Below are 20,357 nucleotides of genomic sequence, written 5' to 3' on the forward strand. Positions count from 1 at the left end.
TGCTCAGCATATGTGGGAACTCCTGTTGGAAAAGCATTCCAGGTGAAGCTGGTTGAGAGAATGCCAAGAGTGTGCAAAGCTGTCATCAATGCAAAGGGTGGCTACTTTGAAGAATCTAAAATATATTTTGATTTGTTTAACACTTTTTTGGTTATTACATGTGTTATTTCATAGTTTTGATGTCTTCACTATTATTCTACAATGTAGACAATAATAAAAATAAAGAAAAACCCTTGAATGAGTACGTATGCCCAAACTTTTGACTGGTACTGTACATATACACTGAGTATACCAAACATTAGGAACAGTCTCAATTCGCCGATGCATGAACTCAAAAAGGTGTTGAAAGCGTTCCACAAGGATGCTGGCCCATGTTGACTCCAATGCTTCCCACAGTCAAGTTAGCTGGATGTCCTTTGGGTGGTGGACCATTCTTGATACACACGGGAAACTGTTGAGCATGAAAAACCCAGCAGTGTTGCAGTTCTTGACACAAATTGGTGTGCCTGGCACCTACTACCATACCCCATTCAAAGGCACTTAAATCTTTTGTCTTGCCCATTCACCCTCTGTATGGCACACATACACAATCCATGTCTCAATTGTCTCAAGGCTTAAAAATCTATAACCTTCTATAACCTGTCTCCTCCCCTTCATCTACACTGATTGAAGTAGATTAAACAAGTGACATCAATAAGGGAGGCTTTCACCTGGTGAGTCTATGTCATGGAAAGACTAGGTGTTCTTAATGTTTTGTACACACAGTGTACTATACTGTCTTGTAAGAAAGTTGAAGAATATCTGTGTAATGACTATGGGTGTCCTAAACTTGGTTTATAGTTTGTTTGTTAATTAACCATCATTACAAATTGGCATGGAACAATCAAGAGACAGTCATAAAGTACATCAAAACTATAAACCAAATGAATGGAATTGTTGTATTTTCTGATTTCAAATGGCATCAGATAGAATACTGTTACCAATTATTTTAATCAATGTATAAAAACTAGCAATCATGAGTTTTTTAAAGAAACTTTAAAAAAAGATCAATCAAACTAGATGCAATGGTGTTCTTTGTTATTATTATGTGACCTGGAAAGTACAGTAGGGGGTAGAACACAGTGGTCAACCTCTTGAAAACACTGACTAGATGTGCAATACTATAATGATAAAAACTATGAGTATTTTAAGGTTGGATATGGTACATTTTAGTTTATTAAATGTGCACTTTGAAATAAATAATTCTGGTTATTTTCCAAAGGTATAAGAAAATGAACATGCCTAGGTGAAAAATACATTTCAACTTGTAGTTGTGCTAATGCATTGGGTTATTTTAAAATGTTGAATATATTGAAGTCCTGCTGAATTATTTTGTACAAAGTAGAGTCTCCTTATATTTAGAGTTTTCCTTGTATAACCTATTTTAACTGAACTAATGTTATTTTTTATCATTGAAAATTATACTTTTTTAGCGCAGTGATTCAGATGAGGACTAGAATTCAAAGAAATACGCAAAGTAGGTAGAGATTCAGGGACGGTTTCCTGGACCCATATTAAGCCTACACCTGAGCTATGGCATCGTTAATGGTGCATCTCCATTCAAAGTGCTTTGTAGTCTAGGAATCGGTTTAATCTGGGCCAGGGAAAGTTTTTGTCAGGTTTACCTCCAAATCCACCTAAGGGAGCATTATACCCTCTCATTTTCACACTGTCTTTACATGTCTACCAAAGATACCTCTCTGCAGCCTCAGTGGTACTTCACATGAGAGCTAGAGTTCCTGAGGAGGGTTTGGGAGAGGGTTGACTAGTGAAGAGCTGCAGAACAGGACAATGATAATCACTACAAGCTTCTATTATATTGTCCTTAGCCAGCACTCTATCTGTTGGCTTAGAATAAACAAGTTGAGAGAGGGAATAGCATCGACTTAGGGTTGAAAAATTCTGGAAAATGTCCCCAAATTACAATGCTTTCCAGGAATCCCAGTTGGAAGATTACTGGAAACGGGAGGGAATAAGCAGAAAATCTGTCATTCTTGTACCAGGAATTCTGGAATTTTGGGAAAGTGACCAGAAATTTTGCAACCCTTCATAGACTCAAGATAAAAGTATCTTTCTACATCATCATTTGGTTTTGCATCAGTACAATCCTATCAGACATATGTATATTGTTTAAATGTTATAATCCCTCAATAGACTAGTGTATGGTGGGTTTAATAAATAATATAGATTTATGAATTAATGTGGTCTGCTATGCAGCAATATTAAGATAACGACAAGTGGTTGGTACCTGATTGGTGTATTAGATTAAAGTGATTGATTTTGTTTGAAGTTGTGGAAGGCCAGTCAAGGCAGAAGATTTAGATTTTTATACCTCAGATCGCAACTTTGAATTTCAGTTCAATGTGTATGACAAACAATACAACCTTATTTGAGCAATAATGAAAACATTTGAAAATAATGAAATGTTGAAATCAATGTGGGCAGCTACAGACAGAAAAAGTAAGTGATGTTTTTTGTTTTGTTTTGATGTGTTCTGTCTTTCCATATAGGATCACTGGATATTCAAGTGACATGTTTTTCATGATTAGCCTACCTACCGTTATACTGGTGAACCTAGCTTCTTAATGCACGGGATGAGATGATGATGAGAAGATGGTGTAGCAGTAGCATGCAGCTCAGTGTTGATTGCAATGGGTGCGTTCCAGGTTGTTGCAGTCATGCTGCACATCTCGAAAGATCTCTATAAATCAATAGCAATATCATATCAGTGTGGTTCCGGAGATGTGCAAACATGTCTCCAGGGGTCGTATTCACTAGAAACCAAACTGAAGAAACAAACAGGGAGGGACTACCTTAATTTTTTCTTTGCAAGGCATTTTCCTACGGTGTGTAATGTAACTAATGAATACTAGTGACCCAGGTGGTAAGATCTGACAATCTGAGCAGTGTGACTGCAATGAAGACGACCTGGAACGTCCCCAATGACTCCAGTGTTAGGAACACCCAGACAGCCTCTGCAATGTCCTTCTGTTAGCTCCCTTACTGTCTCATGGCCATGCATATGGATCGGTCTCTGTAAGCATGTCTTCTGTATTTCTGTTGTTACTCCCAATCAAGACTGAATATTTTTTATCACAGGATGAAGACTGGTGTATTCGATGATTAATTTATCAATAAATATAATTTATTCTTAAATGTGTGTGCCATATCCTTCACCTCGTGAGTCTTACTCATACCATCTCAACCATTGTAACACTTATTTTCTAACAGTATAAAATACTATACAATATTTGTTATTTCTGATGGTTCCTTATAAACCTTACCGTATGCTTCCCAGTCTAAACAGTTCGCACATACAGTACCATTCAAAGGTTTGGACACACCTACTCATTCAAGGGTTTTTCTTTATTTTTACTATTTTCTACATTGTAGAATAATAGTGAAGACATCAACACTATGAAATAACACATATGGAATAATGTAGTACCAAATAAAAATATATTTTAGATTCTTCAAAGTAGCCACCCTTTGCCTTAATGACAGCTTTGCACACTCTTGGCATTCTCTCAACCAGCTTCATGATGCTTTTCCAACAGCCTTGAAGGAGTTCCCACATATACTGAGAACTTGTTGGCTGCTTTTCCTTCACTCTACGGTCCAACTCATCCCAAACCATCTCAATTGGGTTGAGGTCGGGTGATTGTGGAGGCCAGGTCATCCGATGGAGCACTCCATCACTCTCATTGGTCAAATAGCCCTTACACAGCCTGGAGGTGTGTTTTGGGTCATTGTCCTGTTGAAAAACAAATGATAGTCCCACTAAGCGCAAACCAGATGGGATGGCGTATCGCTGCAGAATGCGGTGGCATTCAGTTGTACAACTGACTAGGTATCATCCCTCTTTCCTTAACCGTGCTAGTATGACGTCAGTGTAGTTGTTGTGAATGTATTACAACACTGCCATCTAGAGGTGAAAAACTGGCACTAGATCTTCACTAGGGGGTTTTCTATGGCTCTCATTAGACAACATTATAATAACATGACTTGTCTGCCTCAGCCTCTGTACTGAAAAATAATAAACTACATGAAAAGTGCAACTTCAGCTATAACTTTATTTACTTACAAAACAATAGTAAAAGTGTCTTGCAGATAAAACATACAACATAAAAAAACAACCAATGACGGCCTACCCCGGTGAAACCCGGACGACGCTGGGCCAAATATGCGCCACCCTATGGGACTCTCAATCATAGGCGAATGTGATACAGCCTGGATCAGGACCACAATGTTCTGATAAGTCACCAGAATGTCCTGACAAGGTTTCGGGTTAAGGTTAAAGTTAGGATTTTGAATAAGAACACATTTTTACTCTCCAAAAAGTCCTGGAAATTCACAAAAACAAAGCTGTGTGGCTGCGTGAGATACTGAGAGAGTAGGCACAAAGTTCCACAGCCCAACTCCACCCAACTTGTCCCCAGCAGCCACGAACAGATGACTGCTACACGGGTGGAAGGCAACAGAGAAGATACGACTCTTCACCACCTTAGCTACTCCTCCAATCTCACTCAACTCCATGCTCTTCAGAGTACTACGGTACCTGGACGTAATGTCAGCCTGGCATAGGTTAGGGTTTTACACATCTATACATTCAAATCAATACAGGATGTCCATTAAATACTAATACATTAACATAGTTTGTCACAGAACACTTAGAAAAAGGCCAAATGCCTAACCTCCATAATGAAAAGCAAAACTGCAAATATGGCAAGCAATAAACTCACTCTTTCAGATCCAACTCCTCCTTTTCTTCTTCGATTGAATCCTGTGGAATAAAATAAATAACAGTAAATGATCAGTGAGAAGAGTGAACTGTGAACAGCTCTGAACATACAGTAGAAGATTTGCTCATGATGATGAATAAATGTGCTACCTACCATCAGACTCTAACTAAATGGTACTTTTAAGCTGAAATGATTATAAGCCAAGACCCTTTCAAGTGTATGTAGTATCTTGGGTTGTGTTTGTAAAGTAATGTCTTGATGGTAGAGTCAGCAATGCACAAGTAAACAGCTGTATGGGCTGACTTACACAACTTACAGACTGACTACACCGCTTGTGTCGCGTGCGCGAGCGTTGCAAAATAAATTTAGAAATCTATGTTATTCAATTATTGCACCCACACTGCTTGCGCACGCCAACGAGTGTCTGCGTTGCCAAGGGCTAAAATAGAAGTCAGTTATATTTCTGACGCAGATCGCGCTGCAAGTCCTGCCTCTCCTCATTGGTTTGTAGAAGCAGATACCCACGTGCCATCTCTTCATTGATTATACCCACGTGGGTGACTGAAAGACGAACAAGGTCAGTGGCGGTAATGCACAATAATTTATGAAAGTAGCCAATCGCCTTGGTGACAGCTGAAAACATTTATTTATCATGAAAAATAATATATTTCCTTCCAACCTTTTTGTGAGATTATGATAACAACCATATGATTTCCATATCTATGTAAATTATGCATAATATACTAATTTACCTCAAAATATGGGGTGTGGTGGAAATGACATCTATGTAAAAATAAAAACGTATGAAAACAATATTTTATTGCAAATGTATTAAAATTATTCCCCCCCCCCCTTTATCTGCATATAATGACAAAGCAAAAACAGGTTTTTAGAAAATGTTGCAAATGTATTAAAAATTAAAAACAGAAATACCTTTTTCACATAAGTATTCAGACCCTTTGCTATGAAACTCGAAATTGAGCTCAGGTGCATCCTGTTTCCATTGATCATCCTTGAGATGTTTCTACAACTTGATCTACCTGTGGTAAATTCAATTGATTGGACATGATTTGGAAAAGCACACACACACCTGTCTATATAAGGTCCCACAGTTGACAGTGCATGTCAGAACAAAAACTAAGCAATAATGTCGACGGAATTGTTGTAGAGCTCAGAGACAGGATTGTGTCGAGGCACAGATCTGGGGAAGGGTACCAAAATTTCTCTGCAGCATTGAATGTTCCCAAGAACACAGTGGCCTCCATCATGCTTAAATTGAAGAAGTTTGGAACCATCAAGACTGTTCCTAGAGCTGGCCATGCGGCCAAACTGAGCAATCAGAGGAGAGGGGCATTGGTCAGGGAGGTGACCAAGAACTCAATGGTCACTCTGACAGAGCTCCAGAGTTCCTCTGTGGAGATGGGAGAAACTTCCAGACGGACAACCAGCTCTACAGCACTCCACCACTCAGGCCTTTATGGTTGTGACCAGACGGAAGTCACTCCTCAGTAAAAGGCACATGACAGCCCATTTGGAGTTTGCCAAAAGGCACCTAAAGACTCTCAAACCATGAGAAACAAGATTCTCTGGTCTGATGAAACCAAGATTTAACTATTTGGCCTGAATGCCAAGCGTCACGACTGGAGGAAACCTGGCACCATCCCTACGGTGAAGCATGGTGGTGGCAGCATCATGCTGTGGGAATGTTTTTCAGCGGCAGGGACTGGGAGACTAGTCAGAATCGAGGCAAAGATGAACGGAACAAAGTACAGAGAGATTCTTGATGAAAACCTGCTCCAGAGCACTCAGGACCTCAAACTGGGGTGAAGTGGCCCAGAATGTCCTTCACTGGCCCAGCCAGAGCCCAGACTTAAACCCGATTGAACATCTCTGGAGAGACCTGAAAATAGCTGTACAGCAACGCTCCCCATCATACCTGACAGAGCTTGAGAAGATCTTCAGAGAAGAATGGGAGAAACTCCCCAAATACAGGTGTGCCAAGCTTGTAGCGTCATACCCAAGACGACTCGAACCAGTAATCGCTGCCAAAGGTGCTTCAAGGTACTGAGTAAAGGATCTAAATACTTATGTAAATGTTATTTATTTAAAAAAAAATGTTTTTTGAAGAATCCGGTTTTTGCTTTGTAATTATGGGGTATTGTGTGTAGATTGATGAGGGGAAAAAACGATGTAATACATTTTAGAATATAACTGTAACCTAACAAAATTTGGAAAAGGTCAAGGGGTCTGAATACTTTCCTGAACGCACTGTGAATATATAAATATAGATAAATAAATTCACACTACCAGTCAAAAGTTTTAGAACACGTCCTCATTCTAAGGGTTTGTCTTTATTTTTCCTATTTTCTACATTGTAGAATAATAGTGAAGACATCAAAACTATGAAATAACACATATGGAATCATGTAGTTACCAAAAAAAGTGTTTAACAAATCCAAATATATTTTATATTGGAGATTCATCAAAAAACCACCCTTTACCTTGATGACAGCTTTGCACACACTTGGCATTCTCTCAACCAGCTTCATGAGGTAGTCACCTGGAATGCATTTAAATTAACAGGTGTGCCTTCTTAAAAGTTAATTTGTGGAATTGTTTTCCATCTTAATGTGTTTGAGCCAATCAGTTGTGTTGTGACAATGTAGAACATAGTATACAGAACCCTATCGCTATTTGGTTAAAGACCAAGTCCATATTATGGCAAGAACAGCTCAAATAAGCAAAGACAAACGACAGCCCATCATTACTTTAAGACATGAAGGTCAGTCAATACGGAACATTTCAAGAACTTTGAAAGTTTCTTCAAGTGGATTCGCAAAAACCATCAAGCGCTATGATGAAACTGGCTCTCATAAGGACCGCCACAGGAAAGGAAGACCCAGATTTACCTCTGCTGCAGAAGATACATTCACTAGAGTTACCAGCCTCAGAAATTGCAGCCCAAATAAATGCTTCACAGAGTTCAAGTAACAGACACATCTCAACATCAACTGTTCAGAGGAGACTGTGAATCTGGCTTTCATAGTCAAATTGCTGCAAAGAAACCACTACTAAAGGACACCAATAATAAGAAGAGACTTGCTTGGGCCAAGAAACATGAGCAATGGATATTAGACCGGTGGAAATCTGTCCTTTGGTCTGCAGTCCAAATGGGAGATTTTTGGTTCCAACCGCCGTGTCTCTATGAGACAAGGTGTGGGTGAACGGATGATCTCTGCATGTGTGGTTCCCACCGTAAAGCATGGAGGAGGTGCGATGGTGTGGGGGTGCTTTGCTGGTGACTGTCTGGGATTTATTTAGAATTCAAGGCACACTTAACCAGCATGGCTACCACAGCATTCTGCAGCGATTCGCCATCCCATCTGGTTTATGCTTAGTGGGACTATCATTTGTTTTTCAACAGGACAATAACCCAATGCAACTTCAGACTGTGTAAGGGCTATTTTACCAAGGAGAGTGATGAAGTGCTGCATCAGATGACCTGGCCTTCACAATCACCCGACCTCAACCCAATTGAGATGGTTTGGGATGAATTGGACTGCAGTGTGAAGGAAAAGCAGCCAACAAGTGCTCAGCATATGTGGGAACTCCTTCAAGAATGTTGGAAAAGCATTCCAGGTGAAGCTGGTTGAGAGAATGCCAAGAGTGTGCAAAGCTGTCAAGGCAAAGGGTGGCTACTTTGAAGAATCTCAAAATATTAAATATATTTTGATTTGTTTAACACATTTTTTGGTTTCTACATGATTCCATGTTATTTCATAGTTGTATTCACTATTATGCTACAATGTAGAGAATAGTGAAAATAAACACCCTTGAATGAGTAGGCGTTCTAAAACTTTTGGCCGATAGTGTATATAAATAAAAAATAAACTAACCTTCCCTGTGGCAATTATTATTCTTAATTTTTTTTAAACATACGTCTCCCCCAAAGTAGTTTTACAACTCTCCCCTATTTTGGACCACCCCACCCTAGTCAATTTCAAATGGTCCCTTATCACTGCATATTGTATTTGCTTGAATTGCCCTGCCAATGCATTGTTCTTCTCAGACCATTTTAAATAAAATTGTAGAGACGCTTCTCAGGAACAACACACTATATTTCACTAGGATAGGCCTTACCATTGCTGAGATCTCATTGTGATCGGAAAGGTTAAAAAGGTCACGTACAGGTCAATGTTACTCAGTCTACAACTGCACCAAATCACCCGTCTTAATTCTTAAATTCAACAAGTTTCGTCAAATATCTAAAGATGGTGCTCAATTGGTGTGACATTTTCAGGGCTGATGTAGAACAAAGATAATTCAAATCAAAGTACAAATGTAATTAAAATGCAAATTAGCCAGTACAGAATACATAATTACAGTAATTTAAGCCCAATAATTGAAGTTAGGGTGGTTATACTAGTAACAAAGATTATTGCTTTATCAATTTGAAAACAATTTCTGAAATTACCTCCACAGCCTAACATACACAACACTTCTCACTAAGTCTGAACCGTAACACAGAAACCTACTAGTCTAATAACATAGCTTACTTCTAAGGTAGGCCTACACCCAAGTTGGGTTACATTGTAATGTTATTTTTGGTGTTGAGGAAAAACTGCAGAAAATAATTAGCCTAGGCACAGAAGAGAGAGTGAATTGCCTGATATGGGACACATTTTCAACACACTGGTATTTAGCCATGATTTTATTGATTGTAGGGCTATAGCCACTGAATTCTGGTAGTTTTTATTTGAAAGAAAACCATCAATCACAAAATTCACTGCAGGTACAATACAGCCAATGAAAGAGCTAAACTACATGAAAAGCACAACTTCAGCTAAATATATAACTTTATTTAAACTAACAAAAGATCAACAATTTGATAGAAAACAATGTGCAACAATAGCAAAGGCAGCCTGGAGAAAAACATAAAACACAACCAAACAACTTATTTTGGTCTATTCTAAGCACGTGTTCTGGGCCCGTAACATTAAACATTTTAGAGTAGGAGTGCTGATCTACGATCAGTTGAGCCTTCCAGATCATAATGAATAAGAGGGAGGGTACCTGATCCTAGATCAGGACTCTTACTCTGAGATGTCTTGTGAACAATGGCCCAGGTTTCTCCTCTCAGGCAGTGAACACATACAGGCCTCCTGCTCTCAGTCGGTGAAGACGTACAGCCGTCCAGAGGCGTTACCCCCCAGTAGAGCGTTCCTGGTGGGGTGGAAGGCTGTGACTGAGAGCACGGTGGTCATCTCTGGGTCCTGGAAGGAGTGCTGGAGCTGCCCACTCTCATGGAACACCTGGATAGAAAAGGATATACTTTATTGTCCCAGAGGAGAAAATTGTCTTGGACACAGTGCCCCTGTATACAAAATATATGAAACGTTACCCATACCATGCATAGCCACATAATCCATAACTTGTACACTGCCCTTACACATTCTGTTAGGGGAATAGTAACACGACCTCAGATCTTACTTATTGTTGTTGAGGTTCGATGATAGACGTGGGAACAAAGGAGTGCTTATACCTGGACTCTGCGAGGCTGCTGCATGCTGCCCACAACGAAGCAGTCGTCCCTCTTGGGGTCCCACATCGCCTGCAGCTTGGACAGCCAGCGCCCTGTGTACAAGTTCTGTCTGCAAAGAGGGACAAAGGAAATGGATTCATCAGCATTAAACAAAGACACTATTACAAAGACTCCTGGGTTTGCTGGCTGATGTCTATTGGTATAAAGCACACATAGTAGAAATAACAGCGGCATTGGAGAGTAAACCCATGCAAACAGCGGTTGTGGGATCTTTCCAATGTTTTTCTATTTCACCTTTATTTAACCAGGAGAGATAAAACACTATTTCTCAAGAGAGACCTGGTCAGTTTTGCTTTCTAAATGTGATAGTATAATGAATTTACTGGATGGAGGTCAGTAGCGGAGCTCTGGAGGTCAGTTCCGAGGTGTCGTAAATCCTGAAAAACAAAGTAAATTTAATTGCTAAACATTTCAAGTATTGGACAATAAGCTTAGTGTAACTTTTAAAACACTTATCGTAGCAAATAAGCAAATTATTTATTTGAACTTCATTGTCATTTAAAAAATGTTTTTTATCTCTTTACATATTTGAATGTGCTAACATCTTACTGTGGCATGCAGACTCACCTGATGTTGTTGTCTAGGCAGGTGGTCACTACTCTGTTGCCAGTGCCAGGAGAGAAGTAGGCACTTGAGATGCTCTTTGAGTGACCATAGAGCTGGGAGACTGGCTCGCTCCACGACGCCTTCAAACATCGAGCATCGTAAATGCTCACAATACTAGAGAAAAATCAAAACATCAATATCAGTTTTTGCAACATAAAAGATCAATGGATTTCCTTAATAGGACTATACTATAAGTAATAATTTTGTAAACTTGACAAAATGCATAAATCAACTTATTAAACCATAGGATTGTCGCAAGGCTTGTAGAGATTGCTTGCCATAATGACATGGGTCGACCTGATTGGCTGACATATTGCACATCATAGCACTGATTCCCATGTTGTACCTGTTCTCAGCCACCATGATGTACTGCTTCTGAACAGGGTGGACGTGAACACAGCGAACCGTCTTGGTATCCAGGCTATGGAGGGACTCATGAGAGGTTCTGAGTAAAAACCAGACAGACCAACATTAATAAGGCATTAGCAATAAGCTTTTGACTTATAACACAATGGCCAGTCCTTGAACAGAGAGAAAATCAAAACGATGTTACTTTACCCTGGAGTCCGCCTGTCAACAATGGCAACGTCTCCGTACCAGTCCCCGGTGACCAGCGTCGAACAGTCATGTGAAAGGAAGTCAAAGGTTCTCAAGCCATCCTTGATCCGATACACCTAATTGGAGAAAGGACAGAGATAACGTAACAAAGACCAAACAGGGAATCTAAAGTCTGATATGTGAGGTTCAATTCCATTTTATGTTGCTTTGGAAAAAACAGTTTGCTAAATGCCATATATTATCATCACTGTATTATGCATGGTACCTCATCAAAAACGGCTTTCTCCACGTCTGTGCTCCGTAGCGTCCCGTCGTAGCTGAGGGTCAACAGGTCTGTAGGATGCGACCTGGAGAACGCCATGCAGGCCACCGGCCGGACGTGTGGCTCAAATAGCAGCACGCCCTCATCCCCCATATCAGAGTCCTGAGGAAACAAACAGCAGCATGCCCTCATCCCCCATATCAGAGTCCTGAGGAAACAAACAGCAGCACGCCCTCATCCCCCATATCAGAGTCCTGAGGAAACAAACAGCAGCACGCCCTCATCCCCCATATCAGAGTCCTGAGGAAACAAACAGCAGCACGCCTACATCCCCCATATCAGAGTCCTGAGGAAACAAACAGCAGCACGCCCTCATCCCCCATATCAGAGTCCTGAGGAAACAAACAGCAGCACGCCCTCATCCCCCATATCAGAGTCATGAGGAAACAAACAGCAGCACGCCCTCATCCCCCATATCAGAGTCCTGAGGAAACAAACAGCAGCACGCCCTCATCCCCCATATCAGAGTCATGAGGAAACAAACAGCAGCACGCCCTCATCCCCCATATCAGAGTCCTGAGGAAACAAACAGCAGCACGCCCTCATCCCCCATATCAGAGTCCTGAGGAAACAAACAGCAGCAGGCCCTCATCCCCCATATCAGAGTCCTGAGGAAACAAACAGCAGCACGCCCTCATCCCCCATATCAGAGTCCTGAGGAAACAAACAGCAGTACGCCCTCATCCCCCATATCAGAGTCCTGAGGAAACAAACAGCAGCACGCCCTCATCCCCCATATCAGAGTCCTGAGGAAACAAACAGCAGCACGCCCTCATCCCCCATATCAGAGTCCTGAGGAAACAAACAGCAGTACGCCCACATCCCCCATATCAGAGTCCTGAGGAAACAAACAGCAGCACGCCCTCATCCCCCATATCAGAGTCCTGAGGAAACAAACAGCAGCACGCCCTCATCCCCCATATCAGAGTCCTGAGGAAACAAACAGCAGCACGCCCTCATCCCCCATATCAGAGTCATGAGGAAACAAACAGCAGCACGCCCTCATCCCCCATATCAGAGTCCTGAGGAAACAAACAGCAGCACGCCCTCATCCCCCATATCAGAGTCATGAGGAAACAAACAGCAGCACGCCCTCATCCCCCATATCAGAGTCCTGAGGAAACAAACAGCAGCACGCCCTCATCCCCCATATCAGAGTCCTGAGGAAACAAACAGCAGCAGGCCCTCATCCCCCATATCAGAGTCCTGAGGAAACAAACAGCAGCACGCCCTCATCCCCCATATCAGAGTCCTGAGGAAACAAACAGCAGTACGCCCTCATCCCCCATATCAGAGTCCTGAGGAAACAAACAGCAGCACGCCCTCATCCCCCATATCAGAGTCCTGAGGAAACAAATAGCAGCACGCCCACATCCCCCATATCAGAGTCCTGAGGAAACAAACAGCAGCACGCCCTCATCCCCCATATCAGAGTCCTGAGGAAACAAACAGCAGCATGCCCTCATCCCCCATATCAGAGTCCTGAGGAAACAAACAGCAGCACGCCCTCATCCCCCATATCAGAGTCCTGAGGAAACAAACAGCAGCACGCCCTCATCCCCCATATCAGAGTCATGAGGAAACAAACAGCAGCACGCCCTCATCCCCCATATCAGAGTCCTGAGGAAACAAACAGCAGCATGCCCTCATCCCCCATATCAGAGTCCTGAGGAAACAAACAGCAGCACGCCCTCATCCCCCATATCAGAGTCCTGAGGAAACAAACAGCAGCATGCCCTCATCCCCCATATCAGAGTCCTGAGGAAACAAACAGCAGCACGCCCTCATCCCCCATATCAGAGTCCTGAGGAAACAAACAGCAGCATGCCCTCATCCCCCATATCAGAGTCCTGAGGAAACAAACAGCAGCATGCCCTCATCCCCCATATCAGAGTCCTGAGGAAACAAACAGCAGCATGCCCTCATCCCCCATATCAGTGTCATGAGGAAACAAACAGCAGCATGCCCTCATCCCCCATATCAGAGTCATGAGGAAACAAACAGCAGCATGCCCTCATCCCCCATATCAGAGTCCTGAGGAAACAAACAGCAGCATGCCCTCATCCCCCATATCAGAGTCCTGAGGAAACAAACAGCAGCACGCCCTCATCCCCCATATCAGAGTCCTGAGGAAACAAACAGCAGCACGCCCTCATCCCCCATATCAGAGTCCTGAGGAAACAAACAGCAGCACGCCCTCATCCCCCATATCAGAGTCCTGAGGAAACAAACAGCAGCACGCCCTCATCCCCCATATCAGAGTCATGAGGAAACAAACAGCAGCACGCCCTCATCCCCCATATCAGAGTCATGAGGAAACAAACAGCAGCACGCCCTCATCCCCCATATCAGAGTCATGAGGAAACAAACAGCAGCACGCCCTCATCCCCCATATCAGAGTCATGAGGAAACAAACAGCAGCACGCCCTCATCCCCCATATCAGAGTCCTGAGGAAACAAACAGCAGCATGCCCTCATCCCCCATATCAGAGTCCTGAGGAAACAAACAGCAGCACGCCCTCATCCCCCATATCAGAGTCCTGAGGAAACAAACAGCAGCACGCCCTCATCCCCCATATCAGAGTCCTGAGGAAACAAACAGCAGCACGCCCTCATCCCCCATATCAGAGTCCTGAGGAAACAAACAGCAGCACGCCCTCATCCCCCATATCAGAGTCCTGAGGAAACAAACAGCAGCACGCCCTCATCCCCCATATCAGAGTCCTGAGGAAACAAACAGCAGCACGCCCTCATCCCCCATATCAGAGTCCTGAGGAAACAAACAGCAGCACGCCCTCATCCCCCATATCAGAGTCCTGAGGAAACAAACAGCAGCATGCCCTCATCCCCCATATCAGAGTCCTGAGGAAACAAACAGCAGCACGCCCTCATCCCCCATATCAGAGTCCTGAGGAAACAAACAGCAGCATGCCCTCATCCCCCATATCAGAGTCATGAGGAAACAAACAGCAGCATGCCCTCATCCCCCATATCAGAGTCATGAGGAAACAAACAGCAGCACGCCCTCATCCCCCATATCAGAGTCATGAGGAAACAAACAGCAGCACGCCCTCATCCCCCATATCAGAGTCCTGAGGAAACAAACAGCAGCATGCCATTGTCGTATTCACAACAACTGGGAACTCGGGGGAATAAATAAAAACTAGCTCCGACTTATTTTTGTTGTTGTTGATTTGAACGGTCATCCAACTCGGGCCTCTTTCTAGAGCTCCGACCTGGAGATCACTGATGTCATGATTTGACCTTTTATTTTTCTGAAGTTTCCAGTTGTTTTGAACACAGCAAGAGTCCTGAGGAAACAACAAAACGGCAGCACGACATCACCCATACCAGACTCCTGAAAGATCAACAAAAAACAAATAAGCCCAGTCACACATGAACTCTACGGCATCCAGCTTCACTGTGTGTGTGTGTGTGTACTCACGAGGTTCCACAGCCCCACTCCACCCAACTTGTCCCCAGCAGCCATGAGCAGACGACTGCTACACGGGTGGAAGGCAACAGAGCAGATACGACTCTTCACCACCTTAACTACTCCTCCAATCTCACTCAGCTCCATGCTCTTCAGAGTACTACGGTACCTGGAAACATATCCAATGTAAGGTCAGCCTGGCACAGGTTAGGGTTTTACACATCTTACCATTCAAATCAATACAGGATGTCCATCAAATAATACAAATATATACATTTGTCACAGAACGTTAAGAAAAAAGGCCAAATTCCTTAACATTCAAAATGAAACTCACTCTGCCAGACCCAACTCCTCCTTTTCTTCTTTGATTAAATCCTGTGGAATATTTCTTTGTTTTTTAAAGCTGCAAACAGTTATGCTGAACATAGGACTGAAGAGTTAGCCTGGTCCCAGATCTGTTTGTGCGGTCTTGCCAAATGTTATGGTCATTTTCATGCCAAATGAGTTGGCAAGATCGCACAAACAGATCTGGGACCGTGCTAGAGAAAAGTAGGTCATGGTGAACAAATGTGCAACCTCTGTCCACAGCTTGAGAAGCTCAGGTGGCAGTGAACTATCCTCCTCCATGTTGATTGGCTCCATACTAATGGGACCCTCTGGCTTCCTGGCACGTTCAATCTTTAGTAAATACACGTCAACATAAACAAACAAACCATTATCATGAGAAATAAAGTAGCGTTTCAAGATTAAAATGGAACAAATGTGAAAAGTAGGTTTTTCTGTGTAGTGAAGTACAATTTCTTAAAATAAGAGCATATCCTATTGGTCAGTTACTCACGTCGCATTTTGCTATTGGTCAGTCACTTACTCGTTCAGCTTCATAATAAATCCTGTGTGGTTCCGGGGGCAGGGGGAGTCGCTCTGCTTCCTTCTTCTGGATTCTCAAGGACTTGGTGCGAGGAGGCAGTATCTCTGTCCAGGCTACCTTACTGTAGTGAGCCAAGACATTAGTTACATTGTGTTAGAAACAGAAACGAGTCACACTGACATTCTCTATCCAAGCTGACCATAATAAATACATTCTGTATGCCATAAGTTACAGAAGCTCATATTGGCTTTATGTCCTAAAGGGATTAAGTACGTATAACGGAAGCTCATTCACTTTGTACTGAGACCAAATTCGACTGACCAATGTAAGTACATACACAGTACACAGGAAACATTGAAGTAAATATTTTCAGTCATTGGTACAAATATTGAATCTGTCATTACTTTAGTTTCTGTTTCTTGAGACCTCTCTGTGTTTTTTGTGGTTTCAAATCCTGCTTGGCCTATTGAGGAAACAATAATATATGTATTAATTTCACCACACAAGGAGTTCAGTAAAATATGCATAAGTAGATACCATTTAAACTCTGTTCTTCAACAAACTAACCTCAAGCAGTTTTATGGAGGACAGGAACACTTGGTTTTGTCTGATATTTTCCAACCGTTCCAATTCATATATCGATAAACTTCCAGGTTGTATCTGCAATGTGAAAACAAAGAGTAAAGTGAGATCACCAACAGGATTGTATTCATTCGTGCAGTTTTCAAAATGTCTCCTCTTGGACCCACAGACGTTTCACACTATTGTTATAGCCCTGAACTAGCTCACATGATCGCCTAAACAAGGGTCGTGTCCTCTGCTCAGATGTTGATGATGTATGCCACAACGCCTGGATCGGTATTTTACATATCAGCTAACCACAGAATACGTTGTTATAGCTATCTGGTGTCCGACGGCAGTCGATGATTTGGCACACAACCATTGGTTGATGCATGCAGCGTCTGAGCAGGGGAACATGACCATAGGCTTGATCATTTGTTGACAAGTTGAACCGTGTGTGCTAGCCCAGGAATAGTTCAAACACGTGGAATACCTGGGGGTCAACGAGGAGATGTTTGAAAACCTCTGCATTAGTCCACATGTAACATATGAACCTGGGTCTACCGCGGGAGAAACCAACATCTTGACCATTAGACCAAGAGGAAATTCTCTATTGGCACTAGCACCGACTGATTTTGAAGTCGCAGGTGGGGCTACCCATCACGTGACCATGAGCAACCATGACCGACTCAAGTCCGCTACAGTCACCCCCTTTGATCTCCTGCCCCACGACAGATCGGGCCCCACGTTGGGGATAAGAGCCTTTAGACCAAGAGGAAATCCCCCATTGGCCTGAAGGCTGAAATAGATTTTGAAGTCGCAGGCAGGGGCTACCCATCACGTGACCTTGAGCAACCATGACCGACTCATGTCCTCTACACATACGCCATAGCAAACATTTCGCAACGGAAAAGAAAAACAAGCCTTTTTTATTGGACAACTTGAGGTAGTCTCTCCCTGTTTCAATATTATACAATCAGTTCTCTTCCGTTTCGTGGCTAATGAAACATGACACCTAGGTTATTTGGCCTAAATACTGTGTGTAATGAACACTTACATCCTTGTCTTCCTTCTCTTTGACTTTTTCAATTCTTCCTTCCACTTTCAAAGGAAATGCTTTTCTCTGAGACAAATTGCATTTAATTGTAAAGTACTAGCATTGCCCAGTTATAGCCCATTATACACACAATTGAGACAAACAATCATGCATGCATACATTCATTGAACTTGCACACATTCATTGAACTTGCACTTTGGAGTTGCATCATGGATCAGTGGTCATCATATGGGTGGACACAGGTACCTTTCTTTTCATTCCTTGATTTTCTTTGAAGCTGGGATTTGGTACCAGTACCTCATCTGGGGTGAATTTCTTGGGTTTGCACCCCTCTTTTGCTGAATGGAGTACAGGGACACCATTCTCGGTGTTCGCTGGCTTCATTTCCTGCAATTTATGTTGGGATGCATTTCAATTTGGTAATGACTTAAACAGGTTTATAATTGATCATAAAGTTAGCACAGTGTTATCTTCAGCTAGATAGCTAGCTAGCCCCGACAATGCTGGAGGTCCGGGGAAGAATGCTAGTTAGGTGCCCAAGGAAACTTCAGGTGCACATGGGCGGGTAATTTACAATACTACAGTAAATGCGACTGCATTAAAAGTAACCTCAGAACCCGGAAACATATATCGCATGAGCGCTAGCAGAGACGAAGATGGGGCATCACTAGCTTCTATAACCACACAATTATAATATCCGCCCATTTCTACAATTTATCTTCTTAAAATGTGATTTTAAACCTAACCTTAATCATGGACTGCTAACCTCATACCTAACCTTAAAATGATGACCGAAAGCACATTTTTGTAGTAAATTTTGACTGTGGCTGTGGAATCTGACTGGAATCTAACTTTGTGGCTAAAGAAGCTAGTGGAAACCACGGATGGGCGAATAGACGGTCGTCAGTAGTTACTACAGCCACAAAGTCATAAAGGTCAATTCACCATAATTTCAGGTCATTTAATGCTTAAAAACAAAACACATGAATAAGACATTCGGCTACGGAAGTACTATTTCTTATCGATCTCAACAGTTTACGTCCAAAAACAAATGATGTGAAATGACGTAAACAAATACTGACTTACTGGCTAACTGCACTGGCTAGCATAGCTAACTGCACTGGCTAGCATAGCTAACGAACTAGCTACGGTCGCTGCGCACATGACATCGATGAACCACCAAAGGCAAAACCCCATTTCTGTTACAAATTGAGTGAAGGGCAGGTAGATGGTTTTTCGTGCTAAAAGTTGACCTTTAAAATCTTATTTTAAACCTAACATTAGCAGCAATGCTAACCTTAAATTAACAAAAAGTGAATAATTATTTTCATACATTTTTACGATATTGCCAATTCTGACAGTGCTATCTAGTGGAAACCCAAATAGTCAGCGATAGATCATCTTTGGCGCTAGTCAGCTGCTTCTAGATGTCTGTTGAGGAGAGACAAGTTAGATAAGACAAAGCATACTGGTCCTAGGTCTCGTTTTAGTACATTACAGTCATTGCAACCTACCATTTAATTGATCTCCACCCACCCAGGGCACCAGTCCATGCATAACTAACCCAATGATTGTACAACTGTACTTTACTATTTGTATTTTTGGCAACTTTTACTTAACTACATTCCTAAAGAAAAAATATACTTTTTACTCCATACATTTTCCCTGACACCCAAAAGTACTCGTTACATTTTGACAGGAAAATGGTCCAATTCACACACTTATCAAGTGAACATCCCAGGTCATCCACTCTGGTCTGGCAGACTCACTAAACACAAATGCTACGTTTGTAAATTGTGTGAGTGTGCCCTTGGGTATCCGTCAATAAAGGTTGAAGTATAAATTTATACACTTACTATTTATACTTAAGTACATCTTAGCAATTACATTTACTTTTGACACTTACGTATATTTAAAACCAAATACTTTGACTTTCACTTGGGTCATTTTCTATTAAGGTATCTTTGCTTTTACTCAAGTATGACAATTGAGTACTTTTTCCACCACTGGCTACCTGGGACATGAAACAGATAGATGGGAGGGCATACAGGCTGTCTGCGCAATTTGCCTAAATGGGTAATGGAAACGCTTCAAAAACTACATTTTTATTCGACAGACGTGACGTCATTACGTCCAGCTGTTTTAGTCGACACCCTAGCAGGCAATTGTCGCATCTATTTTCTACACGAACTCTAAATGTTGACAACAAAAAATATCACCGGACAAGTTAACGGAAACATAACTTGTGACTCACTAGCAATATTTCATGGGTAGTTGTATATGGATAGTTCTAAGCGATGGTCCTTAATCTTACCTGCAATATGTAGTACAATTTCACAAACGCGTTGGGAAGATTTGGTTCTTCCGAAACCATCAGGCAAACCGAGTCGCAGATACTTAGCTTGCAAGCTACGTCCGAACAGCTGTGTGTGTTTTCTTGAATCGTTTGGTTGATGTTTCCTGCACCACAGAAAACCCCTTTCCCGCCACCATGGTGTTTTGTAACAAACTCCTCCCCTTTGTTGTGCAAGATAATTCACAGCAGCTGATTGGTTATTATCTTTTTTAT

General features: G+C 42.1%; 1 protein-coding gene across 1 annotated transcript; it reads right to left on the minus strand.

Annotated features, from left to right (window-relative positions):
• Positions 1–9,474: 9,474 nt before the first annotated feature.
• On the minus strand, positions 9,475–20,268 carry wdr76 (WD repeat domain 76). The gene is made up of 15 exons (XM_038969287.1): positions 20,103–20,268; positions 18,035–18,175; positions 16,738–16,830; positions 16,575–16,633; positions 16,171–16,291; positions 15,879–15,980; positions 15,637–15,677; positions 15,315–15,471; positions 11,813–11,971; positions 11,548–11,663; positions 11,336–11,434; positions 10,951–11,103; positions 10,707–10,760; positions 10,324–10,432; positions 9,475–10,093 (listed from the first exon to the last, which is right to left on the minus strand). The coding sequence occupies exons 1-15, from the start codon at positions 20,160–20,162 to the stop codon at positions 9,950–9,952; spliced, it is 1,608 nt and encodes a 535-aa protein (XP_038825215.1). The 5' UTR covers positions 20,163–20,268; the 3' UTR covers positions 9,475–9,949.
• Between the last annotated feature and the right edge of the window lie 89 nt (positions 20,269–20,357).

This window comes from Salvelinus namaycush, chromosome 30, assembly GCF_016432855.1.
Source record: "Salvelinus namaycush isolate Seneca chromosome 30, SaNama_1.0, whole genome shotgun sequence".
NCBI classification, from domain to species: Eukaryota; Metazoa; Chordata; class Actinopteri; order Salmoniformes; family Salmonidae; genus Salvelinus; species Salvelinus namaycush.